Source organism: Chenopodium quinoa, unplaced genomic scaffold (assembly GCF_001683475.1).
Source record: "Chenopodium quinoa cultivar QQ74 unplaced genomic scaffold, ASM168347v1, whole genome shotgun sequence".
Lineage (NCBI taxonomy): Eukaryota > Viridiplantae > Streptophyta > Magnoliopsida > Caryophyllales > Amaranthaceae > Chenopodium > Chenopodium quinoa.
In genome coordinates, this window is record NW_018745454.1 from 4,078,726 (window position 1) to 4,091,685 (window position 12,960).

The window sequence follows — 12,960 nt, forward strand, 5'->3', positions numbered from 1 at the left end:
ATGATGATAAATAGAGGTTACCTGTGAAAACTTATTAATTCATTAATAATGAAAGTTTTGGATTCAAATTGTTACATAACTAAGATTTCCTTGACCGTGCTTACATATCCAGGGAAGGGCCCCTAAAGATTTAAGCCTTGGATCAACAGATATACATCTGTCATTGACTCACTGTCAATTATGTTCTTAAAATAAGAAAAGAAGAGACTACGGATTAATTTTCTCTGGAGTCCAGCATTTCTCTTCATTCAAATTCCTGTGACACCTATAGGTTAACCTTGTGTTAGTCTTTAAGTTCAAGTAATCCACCTGCACAAGAAAGAAAAGAGAGAGAGTGAGAGAGAAAATAAGAATAAACTAAGTTGACATTACTGAAGGAACTTTGAATCCAGCAAGACCTGATCAGGATCTAAAACCAGCAGGCAAAATGCATCAACTGGGCCTGCTGAAGGATCTAAACTGAAATCTTTTGGTACTTCTTCAGTTATGGAGGGTATGCCAGGATCAGGACCCAAATACTGCAATCTTGACTTGAATGAACTAGCGAACCACGATTTCTCCCTTTGCTGCATAAAATTATCAAATAAAAAGGTGTTTATCGGTGTAAAATACAGCCAATCAATTATCCATAAATACAAGTCACTACAATGCTGATCGCAAATTCTCAATGCACTTGCTGCTTGTAGAGTAACATCTGGCTTCAGAAACTTCAGCAGACGGAAAATAAATACAATACAAAATTCTGGTCATTTCTATAGCACAATTGACAAGATGAGAACTAGCAATAGCATCACACTGTATTCAAGGGGGCTTTACACTGGTTAATTCTTTGTAGGGCACAATGTGAATCAAGTGCACCCAAACACCTAAAACCATGTAACTTCCATACAACAAAATGATGTAATGAAACTAAGAACCTAGACCTAGTCCAAACTACAGACATTATTGAACTCTCAAAACTCAAAACCAAAAGAATTGTCAAATAGCTCATTATATTTATATGAATCAGAAGATGCTACGCTCACCTGGAGTTTAATGGTATCAGAATTTGACCCATCAATAATATCAATTCTTCCATTTATTCTGAACTGCTCCCAAGAGTCTATAAAATACCAACATATCTAGAAAGACAGCAAAATGAGCTCACACTTCATGGAATTTGGTTGAACTTTAAGCATCCAAAACCAATGTATGTAACTTATTCCGTAACAAGGTGGTCAACCTCAAAACTTAATTACCTCAGCAAATGGGCAGTGCTTAAGATCTTCAATCTGCAGAAAGGGCAATAAAATCAAATATAACAAGTATTAGAAAAGGCTTAGATGAGAAGTTACCGAAGAAAGTAACCCTTGAAAAGTTGTTATAAAAGGAAATTTTAGAATAAGACATTTGCAAGATACAAAATCACTTTCAATATATTTAGTATAGTGGAACATAATTGGATGTTGTAGAAGTATTAAGAAATACTTCTTCAACGTCATAATATAGTAGCACATATAGGGATTTTTTTTATTTTCATAACGTCAGTCATTTTAGCAAAGCAATGAAGTATTCAGTGCAATCTTCTCATCCTAAGCAGATTCTATTCTCTATCAATCATCACTCTCATAAGCAACTTTTTTTCTCCTTTACTTCTAAGAGTTTTGTAACCCATGTGTTGAACCTTAATTAACTTATTTTACGAAAGTGAAATCTAGGCATTACTCAACCACTATACCACACTATCTATCACCTCCGCCCCCTGTTAAGAGTGGACGGTGAAGGAAAGGAGAGAAGGAGCTAATGAGTTGTACAAATGACACATAACATCGTCAATTTGCCAAATCCCTATCTCATATTTCTCGACCCTAATATCTAACATGGAGCTCTAATATTGACCAACCTTGCTTAGAAAGTCTAGACAATCAAAAGCACTTCTACTCGAAGAGGTTACATTTTTAAAAGGACTATGAAGAACAATCACATCAAAGGTAAGTGGTCTCTTTACACTTGACACACAAAAAAAAATATACTCCTTAAGATACATGCATATTAAGATCTTCTATGAATAACTAAAGGAAATAAGTCATGACCAATTTGATACGAGTAATAATTTGATAGCTTATTAATTTGTTACTAAACCAAAAGAGCGGACTTTATAGACCTAAACTGATCTTTAAGCATTATTTAACAACACTATTAGGCCTTACACATCCAATATCACATTACTTTAGCAATATCACATTACTATTTTTTATTCTTTCCACACATAAGCAGAATCATATGATCTAAAAGTTCAATGATTGTTTAAATAGCACATTGTTGAGATGGCCGAGTTGATCTAAGGCGCCAGATTAAGGTTCTGGTCCGAAAGGGCGTGGGTTCAAATCCCACTCTCAACAATTTCCTTCTGTTTTTTATCCGTTCATTTCTCCACCTCTTACTCTCTTACGGAGTACGTAATTATACGACCTTGAAATGTTATGTTATATTATACACACGAGAGCATAATGTAAATCATCAACTTTAAAAATTTGGTACTCCCCGCTCCCTTACTTATATGCCTATTTCTCTCTATTATGTGAGTAATAAATGAAATAAATGAGCATATAATTAAGGGACGGAGTTTGCAATCAACAGTATTTATGAATTAACTATCTTAATTTTTGACTAATTGAAACTTCAAACAAAATTCTCCTGCAATAATTCTCACAATACATGTTCATCATTGACTAATAATCGAATATCCAACAACCATACTTTAAATTCAACTTAATCTAGAGATTAAACCATACCTTGCGAGTACGACAATCAGTGTTGATCTGGATTTTATCTGTTTCATCTTGAAATCCCCTGAACATTATACAATGTATTTATCCATTTTTATTAAATTAAAAAATAAATAAATAAAATTCTACAACATTTATTGAATTACTCGTATTAAAAACAATTAAGAAAAATAATACCTGAAAACTACAGTGCGATTAGCAGGTTTCCCATTAGCTCCAACTGACGCCTATCCAATTAGACAAGCAATTGAATTTCAATGAATTTTTTTTATAAAAAAAAAATAAAAAATTGTCCCAATTATACAATCAATTGAAGTACAGAAAATTTCAAAAATAAAAATGTAATTTGGGGAAAAAGATAAATGTTAATGAAAAAAAGGTGGAAATTAATACAAGTTGGAAAAAAAGAGAATGCGTGAGGTGGGAATTGGCTTCGAGAGCATGAAGAAGAAGCTGCTTCCATGGAGTTGCAGTTACTGTGTTCATCTCTTGCATATGACTCTCACGTGCGTCAGGGGATGCCTGATCTTTCTCACCTCAACTTTTATTTTTTCTTTTTGCTACTCTTCTTATTTTCTTGATGCATTCATTGATCACTAATTAGTGATGACTCCCTTGAACAAGTCGAACCCCTTTCCCTATGATATTATGGCTCACTTCCGAGGGTTGATCTTGGCACACCGACAAGTAATTTTGGTACATTATGAGAAGTCTTGGAAGAGTACAATATATTGCTATAAAGATTAAAAAACGAGTGGATTTTGAAAGTTCGAGATTAAAAAACAATGTGAGTAGATTTTGGGAGGTTGAGAATAAATGTTGGGTCTTAATTAGATACGTGATTTTCAATCATATAAACTTAATTTGTATGTATTTACCTGAACCTATCATAATTTATTTTAGTTGTAGTATGAATTATTTGGTCATACCTTACCACTTAATATGTAATAAACTTTTCATAGCTAAATTAGGTTAGAGAATCATCCTAACACCCTTTGGGTAAAAGTCATTAACAATAAATATTTGCGGGCAAAGATCATCACTATTTGAATGTAAACACACTTTGAAAGATTTTCGTATATGGAGAAAGATCCTTGCACAGCTAGAAATATTGAGAAAGTATATTCATAGGAGAAATACGCAATGGAAAAGACATATTTTTTTTTAGATTGACAACTGGGTGGCTAATCAAAGTCTTTTAAAGTTCCTTCAAATAGTTGGTTCTCAAGTTGATCTTGATACCAGAGTAAAGTTGATCTTGATACCAGAGTATCAAACTTTATTTTGATTTTTGCCCAATAAACAATAAGATAGCCAAAAATTAAAGGCACTTCTTCCTAAAAACAAAACAGCCCAAAACATGGGCATTCATTTACCGCTTATTGATATGATTCACAGTCCCATGTAAGACCTTACCGCGCGCGGAAATTTCACAATCAAGTTAACCGCTTGGTTAGCTCGTAATCTCGATCTTGAAGATAATAACTGGCCCCATCGATGGGTTTGGAAAATTGACATTCCCCCCAAAATTTAGATTTTAATTTCCTATGGCAAACATTCCATAATAGTTTGGGTGTCCAAGATACTCTTCATAAAAGGAACAGTATCCCACTTATTATCATTTGCCCATTTTGCAATCATCACAACTAAACACTTGATCATATTTTCCTCGATTTCTCAAGAACTGGAGAAGTGCGGACTCTTCCTTAAATAAATTAAAAAAAAAATGGTTACATTGTACATTTTCTTAGTAAGTTTAACAGAAAAAATTTCTATTACTTAGAAAACAACCCAAATAACACTTTAAGAAAATTTATCTTCCTCATCCGAAGTTTTTGGAAAGAGAGGCCTGCAATGCTATCATCTTCCGCAATGAGACCTTTTACATTTTTAGAATCTACCATCGAACGTAATATGCGATCAATGAGTGACACCAAAGATGTCTCTTAGATACTTTTTTCCTCTACGATATCTCCCATTCCGAGATCTCATGTCTATTATATTATTCTCATTCGCTCTCCCCATCTTCCATCCTTGTATCATGGAAGACTCCTCCCATCAATATCTTTAAACTTAAATTCGATGGGTTAGTTGGCAACAATTCAACAACATTAGGAATCATCATTAAAGATAGCAGTGGAATACTCATCAAGACATCTACATTCAACCTCGGCAACACCAATGCTTTCATAGTTGAAGGTATAACTCTTCATAAAAGGAGTACAACTAGCTCTTCAATGCGACATTTAGAACATTCAAATTGAAGATGATAATCTATCAGTCATCAATGCTATAAAAGACATTTAGACAATTTATGGGCAAAATCATTTTCTTTTTTACTCAGGTTCAAAGTTGGAGTATCCAACATATCTATATAGAGGCAAATCACGCAACAAATTAAATTGCTAATGTGGGCCATTTAGTTTCTAATAATACGAATATTGATGCTTGGAATAATTCTAGTTGTTCTTCAATTCTTTTGACTAATACATTAGGAATAGCTCTTGTAGAGACGACTTTAAGTATTTTTTTTTAATCTTGCCATTAAAAAAAAAAAAAAAACCTTACCTACGAAGTTTTTAGCCCATGAATATTATAATATTATATATATATATATATATATATATATATATATATAATTATATATATATAAAAGTATATAACCATGTAGGGGTAATAGCAGCATAAAAAAGGGATTCATAATTCACAGTCGTTAAAGCAGAGAAGGAAAACATAGGCCATAATCGTCTTCTTCTTCGTCTTCTCCCTTTTTCTCTCTCTCTCTCTCTCTCTTCCTCATATTTCTCTCTCATCGATTCTTAAATCCCTGATTTTTCTGCATTTTTCATTGCTCGCAAACCCTAATAATCTACGGTAACCAGATTCTTCTTCGTTTATTTTTGTTTATCAATACTTTTGTTTAATTAATTATCTGTATTTGCTTTTGCTTTTAAGAATCTTCATTATTTTTCGATTAATTTCGGAATTCTATCTGTCGTTATCTGTTAAATTTTCTGATAATTGTTTTTGATGTTTTTGGTTTGTCGGACTATTTTGCCGATTAAAAATTGTGTTGATTGAATGTGGATATGCTGAATTGTTGAGTATAGTTGATACTTGTTGGAATTAGGTTTTTGTGAGTATGAGCGATTGCATTAATTTGGAGTTGAATGATTTTGGACTTTTAAGTCAATGCCTATTTCATAATTGTGATTTACATTAGTTCAGATTAGTTGAGTGTATGATTCTATATTCTGGAAAAAGTAGAATTCTCGTATCTGTTGATATCGGGTGTTTTTGATTTTCTGGAGTTTACAATCAAGTCTGTCGAATTATTATTGAAAAGCTTTCATACGTAGGTTTGATTGGTGTACGGTTGAATTTGTAGTTAGGGTTACCTTTTTGTATCTGGAGGAAAAAGCTAGATTGAAGTTAATGTATATGAACAATTAGGGTCATGTGTTGTTATGTGGAGTATATGCTGGGGTTAGCAATGGAAAAAAGAGAGGGTGGTAGCGGTTGACATGGTTAGTCAGTGTTGTAATTGCTCGGAGATAATGTGGTGGCAGGTGCATTTTGTGTAAGTGTGAGACTTGTTTGATGTAACACAGTGGCACCCAATATGTAGACTCAGAGTGTATGTTTTATGCGTAGACGTGATAATCTGATGTTTATCTACAAGAGTTGCACTGTTACATGGAAACATTTTATAAATCGAGGTCAATTTCACAAATTTGGATATCTACTTTGTCAATTTTGACTTAGCATTGACTTATAGTTTGAAAATATTGCTAATATATTAATATATCTTAAACATTAATATTGCTAGCTTATCATTTGGTTGTATTGTTATTATTTAAGATATTGTGGTAGGATTCTAAAAAAAAAGATATTGTGGTAGGATTTATTAAATTAACATTAGAAGTTCGCAAGGGTTGATCATAGAAATCTGCTGTTCCTTTTTTGTTTACTGTGCATAGAGACATGGAGTAACAGGCACGGCACTTGTATTGGATTGGTGGTGTTGGTGTACATTCTTTTAATTAGACATTGTTTGCTATTGTATAGTAACAGTCCATTTTATGTCTTCTTAATTTCTCTTTAGTTTTCATCCCATGTTCCTTTGATCTCTCTTGCTGTTTGACCCACATCTAGAACTCTACTTGTGATATCTGCATGTTCTCTCCATATCTCTGATCTGTTATTATGTGTTTATGTTTTACGCATCTTAGTCCAGGTTAGATTCTATCATCTCTTTATTATTTAAACAGCAAATGTTCTTGAAGTGACTACTTTTGTTACATGTCACAGCTGAGCAAATTGTAGCAATATACAATAATGAATGATCGTAAACCCATAGAACTAGAGGAAGGATGGAAGTTTATGGAGAAAGGAATCAAGAAACTGATTATGATTCTTGAAGGTTTACCTGAGCCTCCATTTAATTCTGAAGACTACTCGATGCTTTACACGTAAGTGTGTTGTCCTCTATGACCTATATAATACGATCATGAGTACAGGCTATGTATCTAACTCAAAAATACTATTATATCAATGCAGAACAATGTACAACATGTGTACTCAGAAAGCCCCATTTGATTATTCCCAGCAACTTTATGATAATTACAAACAGGCTTTTGTGGATTACATAGTTTCAACGGTGAGAAAACCCTTACTTGCAGCTAGCTTGTTCTTTGCGAAAAGCTGTATTTGAAGTCGGTGAGTAAATGAGTAAATACGTCACATTTTTCTTTGCGAAAAGCTGTATTTGAAGTCGTCCTTTAGTCCAAGTGATTACATTTTTCTGCTTTGGAAATCAGGATGACCTTCTGTCTGGGCAGGATGTTCTGCCTGTAACCCTTTTGAATATCTTACCCTAATTTATGGTAATTTGTTACGTTGCACTAGGACTGGATATGTTTTATTCGTATTTGTTATCATTTAAAATGAGTAGTGCAGTTTAGTGCTTTGTAAAGTAGCATTACTATGATCTTTTGATTTTATTCAATAACCTTGGTATTAATGTTGTCAACATTAGTGATCTCTTGATTATCATCTTATTTATCTCATTAATTGAATCAATTATTTTCAAATATAAGATATGTAAGGCATACATATAAATCCATTTTTTTGTTTGTTAGGTAACTTACTGAAGGTGCCAAGACTGCCAACTAATGTTCTTTTGTTTGATTGAGGCCTCATATATCCACTATCTGTTCTTGTATATGTTTTTGTTTATCCAATGTGTCCATTTCATCTTTGCTCCTAACAATTTTCCATTGCCTTTTGTCCATTTTTTTTAAATAAAAAAATCAGGTTTTGCCAGCTTTGAAGGAAAAACATGATGAATATATGCTGATTGAATTTGTAAAAAGATGGTCAAATCATAAAGTAATGGTCAGGTGGCTATCTCGCTTCTTCCATTATCTTGATCGTTACTTTGTTACTCGGAGGTCACTTCCTCCACTGAAAGAAGTTGGGCTCACTTGCTTCCGTGATCTGGTATTTGATCTATCTTGTTTGCTTAATACAAATGTCCTTTTTTTGTCTGTTCACTGTCCCTTTTGTTTTTATTTAAAGCTCTTTTTTTAGTTATTATCAAGTGGTTAAGTTTAAGCTTTTGTTTCCAACCTTTCTGTTTTGAACTCCTTTCATGGTTTAAAGCAGTAGCTGATATTTTTGTTCTTTATATCAGGTATACCAAGAAATATGTAGCAAAGCAAAGGATGCTGTTCTAGCCCTGGTAAGTTAATTGTTTGAGGTGTTTTCACAACTCTTTCTCTTGCCTGCAAAGTGGTTGACTTTGGAATTTTCTACTCAGATCCATGTTGAAAGAGAGGGTGGGCAAATTGACCAAGCATTATTAAAGAATGGGCTTGGGATTTATGTTGAAATTGGAATGGGACAGATGGAACAGTATGAAAATGATTTTGAGGCGCATCTTCTGGATGACACTGCTGCTTATTATTCTCGGAAGGCCTCAAGCTGGATTGTAGAGGATTCATGTCCGGAATATATGTTGAAGGCAAAGTTTTGGAGGACTTAATTTCTCTTGTATATTTCCATGCAGCACATTGTGTATTTTGTTGCTTATTGTATTCCTTTTGGCTATGCAGTCTGAGGAATGTTTGAAAAATGAAAAGGAGAGAGTGTCTCATTACTTGCACTTAAGTAGTGAAGAGAAGCTCCTAGAGGTTTGTCTTTATGCTTTTATAGTACTTGTCGAGGAATCTGATTCTAAAAGGGCCAAAGCTTATTTTTGCATGGGTTTTATGTGTGCTGTTCTTGCACAGTATTTTCTAATTAATAGTATTATGTTATCAATAATAGAAATATTTTTTTTTTTTTAAAAAAAAAAAATGGGCTAATTCAAACTATTTGATTTGTGGTCTGATTGCTCCATACTGTCCCTTACAGAGAGTGCAAAATGAGTTGTTGTTGGTATTTGAAAACCAATTGCTCGAGAAAGAAAACTCTGGATGTCGTGTATTGCTTAAAGATGACAAGGTATTTTTTAATTATATTTCTCATATTGCTTATAAAACTATCTTATCAAAATAAAGTGTATCACTCTTTTGGTCTTATTTGGTTAGGTGGAGGATCTTTCCAGGATGTACCGGCTATACAGTAAAGTTCCCCGGGGTTTGGAGCCTATTGGAGTCATCTTTAAGACGGTATGTTTACGTCCCACTTCCTGTGTTTAATGGTAACGTACATGTTACTACATGTTGGTTTTTGATGTGCAACATGCTTTCCTGCAGCATATTACGGATGAAGGAACTGTCTTGGTCCAGCAGGCAGAAGATGCTGCGACTAGCAAGGTTTGGCACTTTCTATGGTCATCATTTGAAGCATTTTTGTAACAGTATTAAAAAAAACCTTTGGTCTCATATGAGAATTTATGATGGTTGATCCCTTAAATCAGCTAGAGAAAAGCTACCTATTTTTTGTTAATACTAATATATGCTCTTTTAACCCAACTTCTAGTTTGTGAAGTTTGTATAATACGAGATTCCTTTCCTTCATGCTGCCTTTTTGGCTTGCTCTGTTCACCTTTCTTTGACTAAATGAACAGTGGTTTCTTTATCTCTCTCTCACACACACGAGAACACACACATCATTACCCTTATTAAAGAGCGTCTCAATGCAAATTGTCAAAGTGACTGTTGATGCACTAAGAAGACCCTTGTTCCACTGTTGCTGTATCCCCTTGTTGCTAGAGTAGCTTTCATTTGTGTGTTTTATGCATTCTGAAATGTTATTGTCATTGGTTGTCTTTGATGTGCTGTACTTATGATTGAATACCTTATGGCTGGTTGATTCTTGATTTGACTATTTGTAATGGCCAGGATGTAGCTTAGTGTTACTTTCCAACTTTATTGCTTTATCTAGAATTGTTGAATTATTCTTAAGTTATTAGGTGCTTTTATGGACTATGTTAATAGGTTAAATGCTTTGTTATATTGATTGTCCTCCCTTTAAATTTCTTGCTTGGCAGGCTGAGACTGGTTCTGGTGGATCACATGAGCAGGTAGGTCCCAAAACCTATAGCTACATACCTGATTAGTGGATGAATATTTGGATCAAACTAAATTTTGTTTGCATGTATCAGGTCTTTGTGAGGAAAGTGATAGAGCTACACGATAAGTTCATGGTTTATGTGATCGAGTGCTTTAGTAGCCACACCATCTTTCATAAGGTTTGCATAATTGTGCTTGTGTTATTTATTTATTTATTTATTTAATGAATTGTGCTACCTGGTTCTGTGGCTTAAGTTTTCTTGTTGGCCTTGTTCAGGCTCTCAAGGAAGCTTTTGAGGTATTTTTAAACAAGGGTGTTGCTGGCAGTACTAGTGCTGAACTGTTAGCAACATTTTGTGATAATATTCTCAAAAAGGGTGGCAGTGAAAAGCTAAGTGATGAAGCTATTGAGGACTCACTTGACAAGGTATGAGGCTGCTAATTATAAATATAAGTTCTGTGCTGCTCAATATGCCTGATGATTAAGTAATTATTTTTAACGTTTGCAGGTAGTAAAGCTGCTTGCTTATGTAAGCGATAAAGACATGTTTGCTGAATTTTACAGGTTAGCTTCTCTCCTTTCTCTTCACCCGTTAGAGTTGTTCTCTGACTGAAAAGTTTGATAATGTTTCATGTTTCTTTCTTGATACAGAAAGAAGCTCTCTCGCCGTTTACTCTTTGACAAGAGTGCCCATGATGATCATGAAAGGAGCATCTTAACAAAATTGAAGCAGCAGTGTGGTGCACAGTTTACATCAAAGATGGAAGGGATGGTGAGTTGTTATGTACATCTGAATTTAACCATTGTAAATTAGTGGGGTATTGTTCTTGATCTTCCTCTGCCTTTTCCATTACAGGTAACTGATTTGGCTTTGGGGAGGGAGAATCAGACTCATTTTGAAGACTATCTTGAGCAAAACCCAATTGCCAATCCTGGGCTTGATTTGAATGTGACAGTTCTCACAACTGGATTCTGGCCAAACTATAAATCCTCTGATCTTAACCTTCCTGATGAGATGGTAGTTGGTGCATCACAAAATTATAGGAGTAACTGATGCTAGCTTGTTAATTTTCTCAGTAGATTATAATAAACTTTATTTGCTTGTACTTGTAGGTAAAGTGTGTGGAAGCTTTTAAGCAATTCTATCAAACAAAAACAAAACACAGGAAGCTCTCGTGGGTTTACTCTCTGGGAAGTTGCAACATTCATGGCAAGTTTGGTCAGAAAACAATTGAATTGATTGTTGGAACCTATCAAGTAAGAGTGATTGTTCTGCTATTTTTTTTACTCTCTCTCTCTCTCTCTCTCCTATCAAGTTAATAATTTATACCTAATGTATCTCTATTTAGGCTGCTGCTCTGCTTCTATTCAACACAGCAGATCGCTTGAGTTATTCAGAAATTGCAGCTCAGTTAAATTTAGGTGATGAAGACTTGGTCAGAGTACTACAGTCATTGTCTTGTGCAAAGTACAAGGTTCTTACCAAGGAGCCAGTGTCAAGAACTGTCTCTCATACCGATCAATTCGCATTCAACCCTGGCTTTACTGACAGAATGAGGAGGATAAGGGTATGCTCTTGTATATGTTCTTTATTCTTCATTGATATTTTCCTGATATTCTCTCAAACAAATGCTTAGTTTTCTCCCTGTACTTGTTGGATATACAGATTCCTCTTCCAACAATGGACGAGAGGAAAAAAATTGTCGAGGATGTGGACAAGGATAGACGTTATGCTATTGATGCCTCTATCGTACGTATAATGAAAAGCAGGAAGGTGTTGGGTTATCAACAATTGATCTCAGAGTGTGTTGAGCATCTAAGCCGCAGTTTCAAGGTATGACATATTACTGCTGCTGCTTGTGGGGTCTTGAGTTAAATACTTAAATTGTATGTGGTTATTTGTAAATTTTAAATGAGTTTTGTATTTTGCTGATAATTGTTTTCTTTGCAGCCTGATTTTAAGGTGATCAAGAAGAGGATCGAAGATTTGATTACTAGGGACTACCTTGAACGAGACAAGGAAAATCCTCAGCTATTCAAGTACTTGGCTTGAATGCATGTCTTCAGATAATTTGCCTTTTGTGAACTGTTTTGGACATGGAAGCCGAGAAATTCCGGTAATAGGGCAAATAGGCATATTTTGTACAGTAATTGGGTTCTCGTGAGTGGGTTAAAATTGTATGACTAAGGAACTTAGATCTAGTTCATACAAGGCAAATTTTAAAGCTGCTCATTTTGGGGTGAAAAAGGAAAATTTGCATGCTCTCTTTTACATTGAGTAGTACTCCGTGATTCGAGTATGCTGATATCAATATTTCTTGCTACTCTGTATTTCTCTTTCATCCCTTTCCTACTTTTTTCTCCTTTTGAAATTTCTGTGCAGATTAATTTGGCATGCATTTTTTGGTACTCCGTATAAGACTAGATTACGGAGTTATGCGTATGATAATATGGAGGGTACATATGATTTATGCCTATATGGTTATGCGGCCTATCCGATACATTCAATTTTTGTTTTGACAACCAAACCAAAACATGGAATATTGTCAATTTGTCAGTGGAAGAATTATATGTTTAGTTTTTGTCATTGCTATTCATACGTTAGTCAAATATTTCATCCATCTCATTTCATAACTCCTTTGTACAGGAGTTTTGTTCGGAAATATATGAT

The 12,960-nt window shown here is 34.3% G+C and overlaps 2 protein-coding genes and 1 non-coding gene across 4 annotated transcripts; 2 read left to right on the forward strand and 1 right to left on the reverse strand.

Annotated features, from left to right (window-relative positions):
• Positions 1-24: 24 nt before the first annotated feature.
• Positions 25-3,464, reverse strand: LOC110714136 (pyridoxine/pyridoxamine 5'-phosphate oxidase 2). Of its 2 annotated transcripts, XM_021892608.1 has the most exons (7): positions 3,162-3,463; positions 2,946-2,995; positions 2,775-2,832; positions 1,239-1,271; positions 1,026-1,121; positions 399-566; positions 25-309 (listed from the first exon to the last, which is right to left on the reverse strand). In XM_021892608.1, the coding sequence occupies exons 1-7, from the start codon at positions 3,261-3,263 to the stop codon at positions 208-210; spliced, it is 609 nt and encodes a 202-aa protein (XP_021748300.1). In that variant the 5' UTR covers positions 3,264-3,463; the 3' UTR covers positions 25-207. The 2 variants fall into 2 exon arrangements, with proteins under 2 accessions (XP_021748300.1, XP_021748301.1); XM_021892609.1 differs by lacking the exon at positions 1,026-1,121 and having other exon boundaries at positions 3,162-3,464.
• TRNAL-AAG lies at positions 2,301-2,381 on the forward strand. The gene has a single exon. It is a non-coding gene; the product is annotated as a tRNA-Leu (tRNA).
• Positions 3,465-5,439: 1,975 nt separating the features above from the next.
• On the forward strand, positions 5,440-12,661 carry LOC110713879 (cullin-1-like). Its single transcript, XM_021892315.1, has 20 exons — positions 5,440-5,642; positions 7,080-7,240; positions 7,329-7,428; positions 8,085-8,270; positions 8,464-8,511; positions 8,590-8,793; positions 8,885-8,962; positions 9,186-9,275; positions 9,362-9,442; positions 9,530-9,589; positions 10,267-10,299; positions 10,381-10,467; positions 10,566-10,715; positions 10,798-10,853; positions 10,941-11,061; positions 11,146-11,307; positions 11,403-11,546; positions 11,639-11,857; positions 11,956-12,123; positions 12,241-12,661. The coding sequence occupies exons 2-20, from the start codon at positions 7,107-7,109 to the stop codon at positions 12,340-12,342; spliced, it is 2,223 nt and encodes a 740-aa protein (XP_021748007.1). The 5' UTR covers positions 5,440-5,642; positions 7,080-7,106; the 3' UTR covers positions 12,343-12,661.
• The last annotated feature ends 299 nt before the right edge of the window (positions 12,662-12,960 follow it).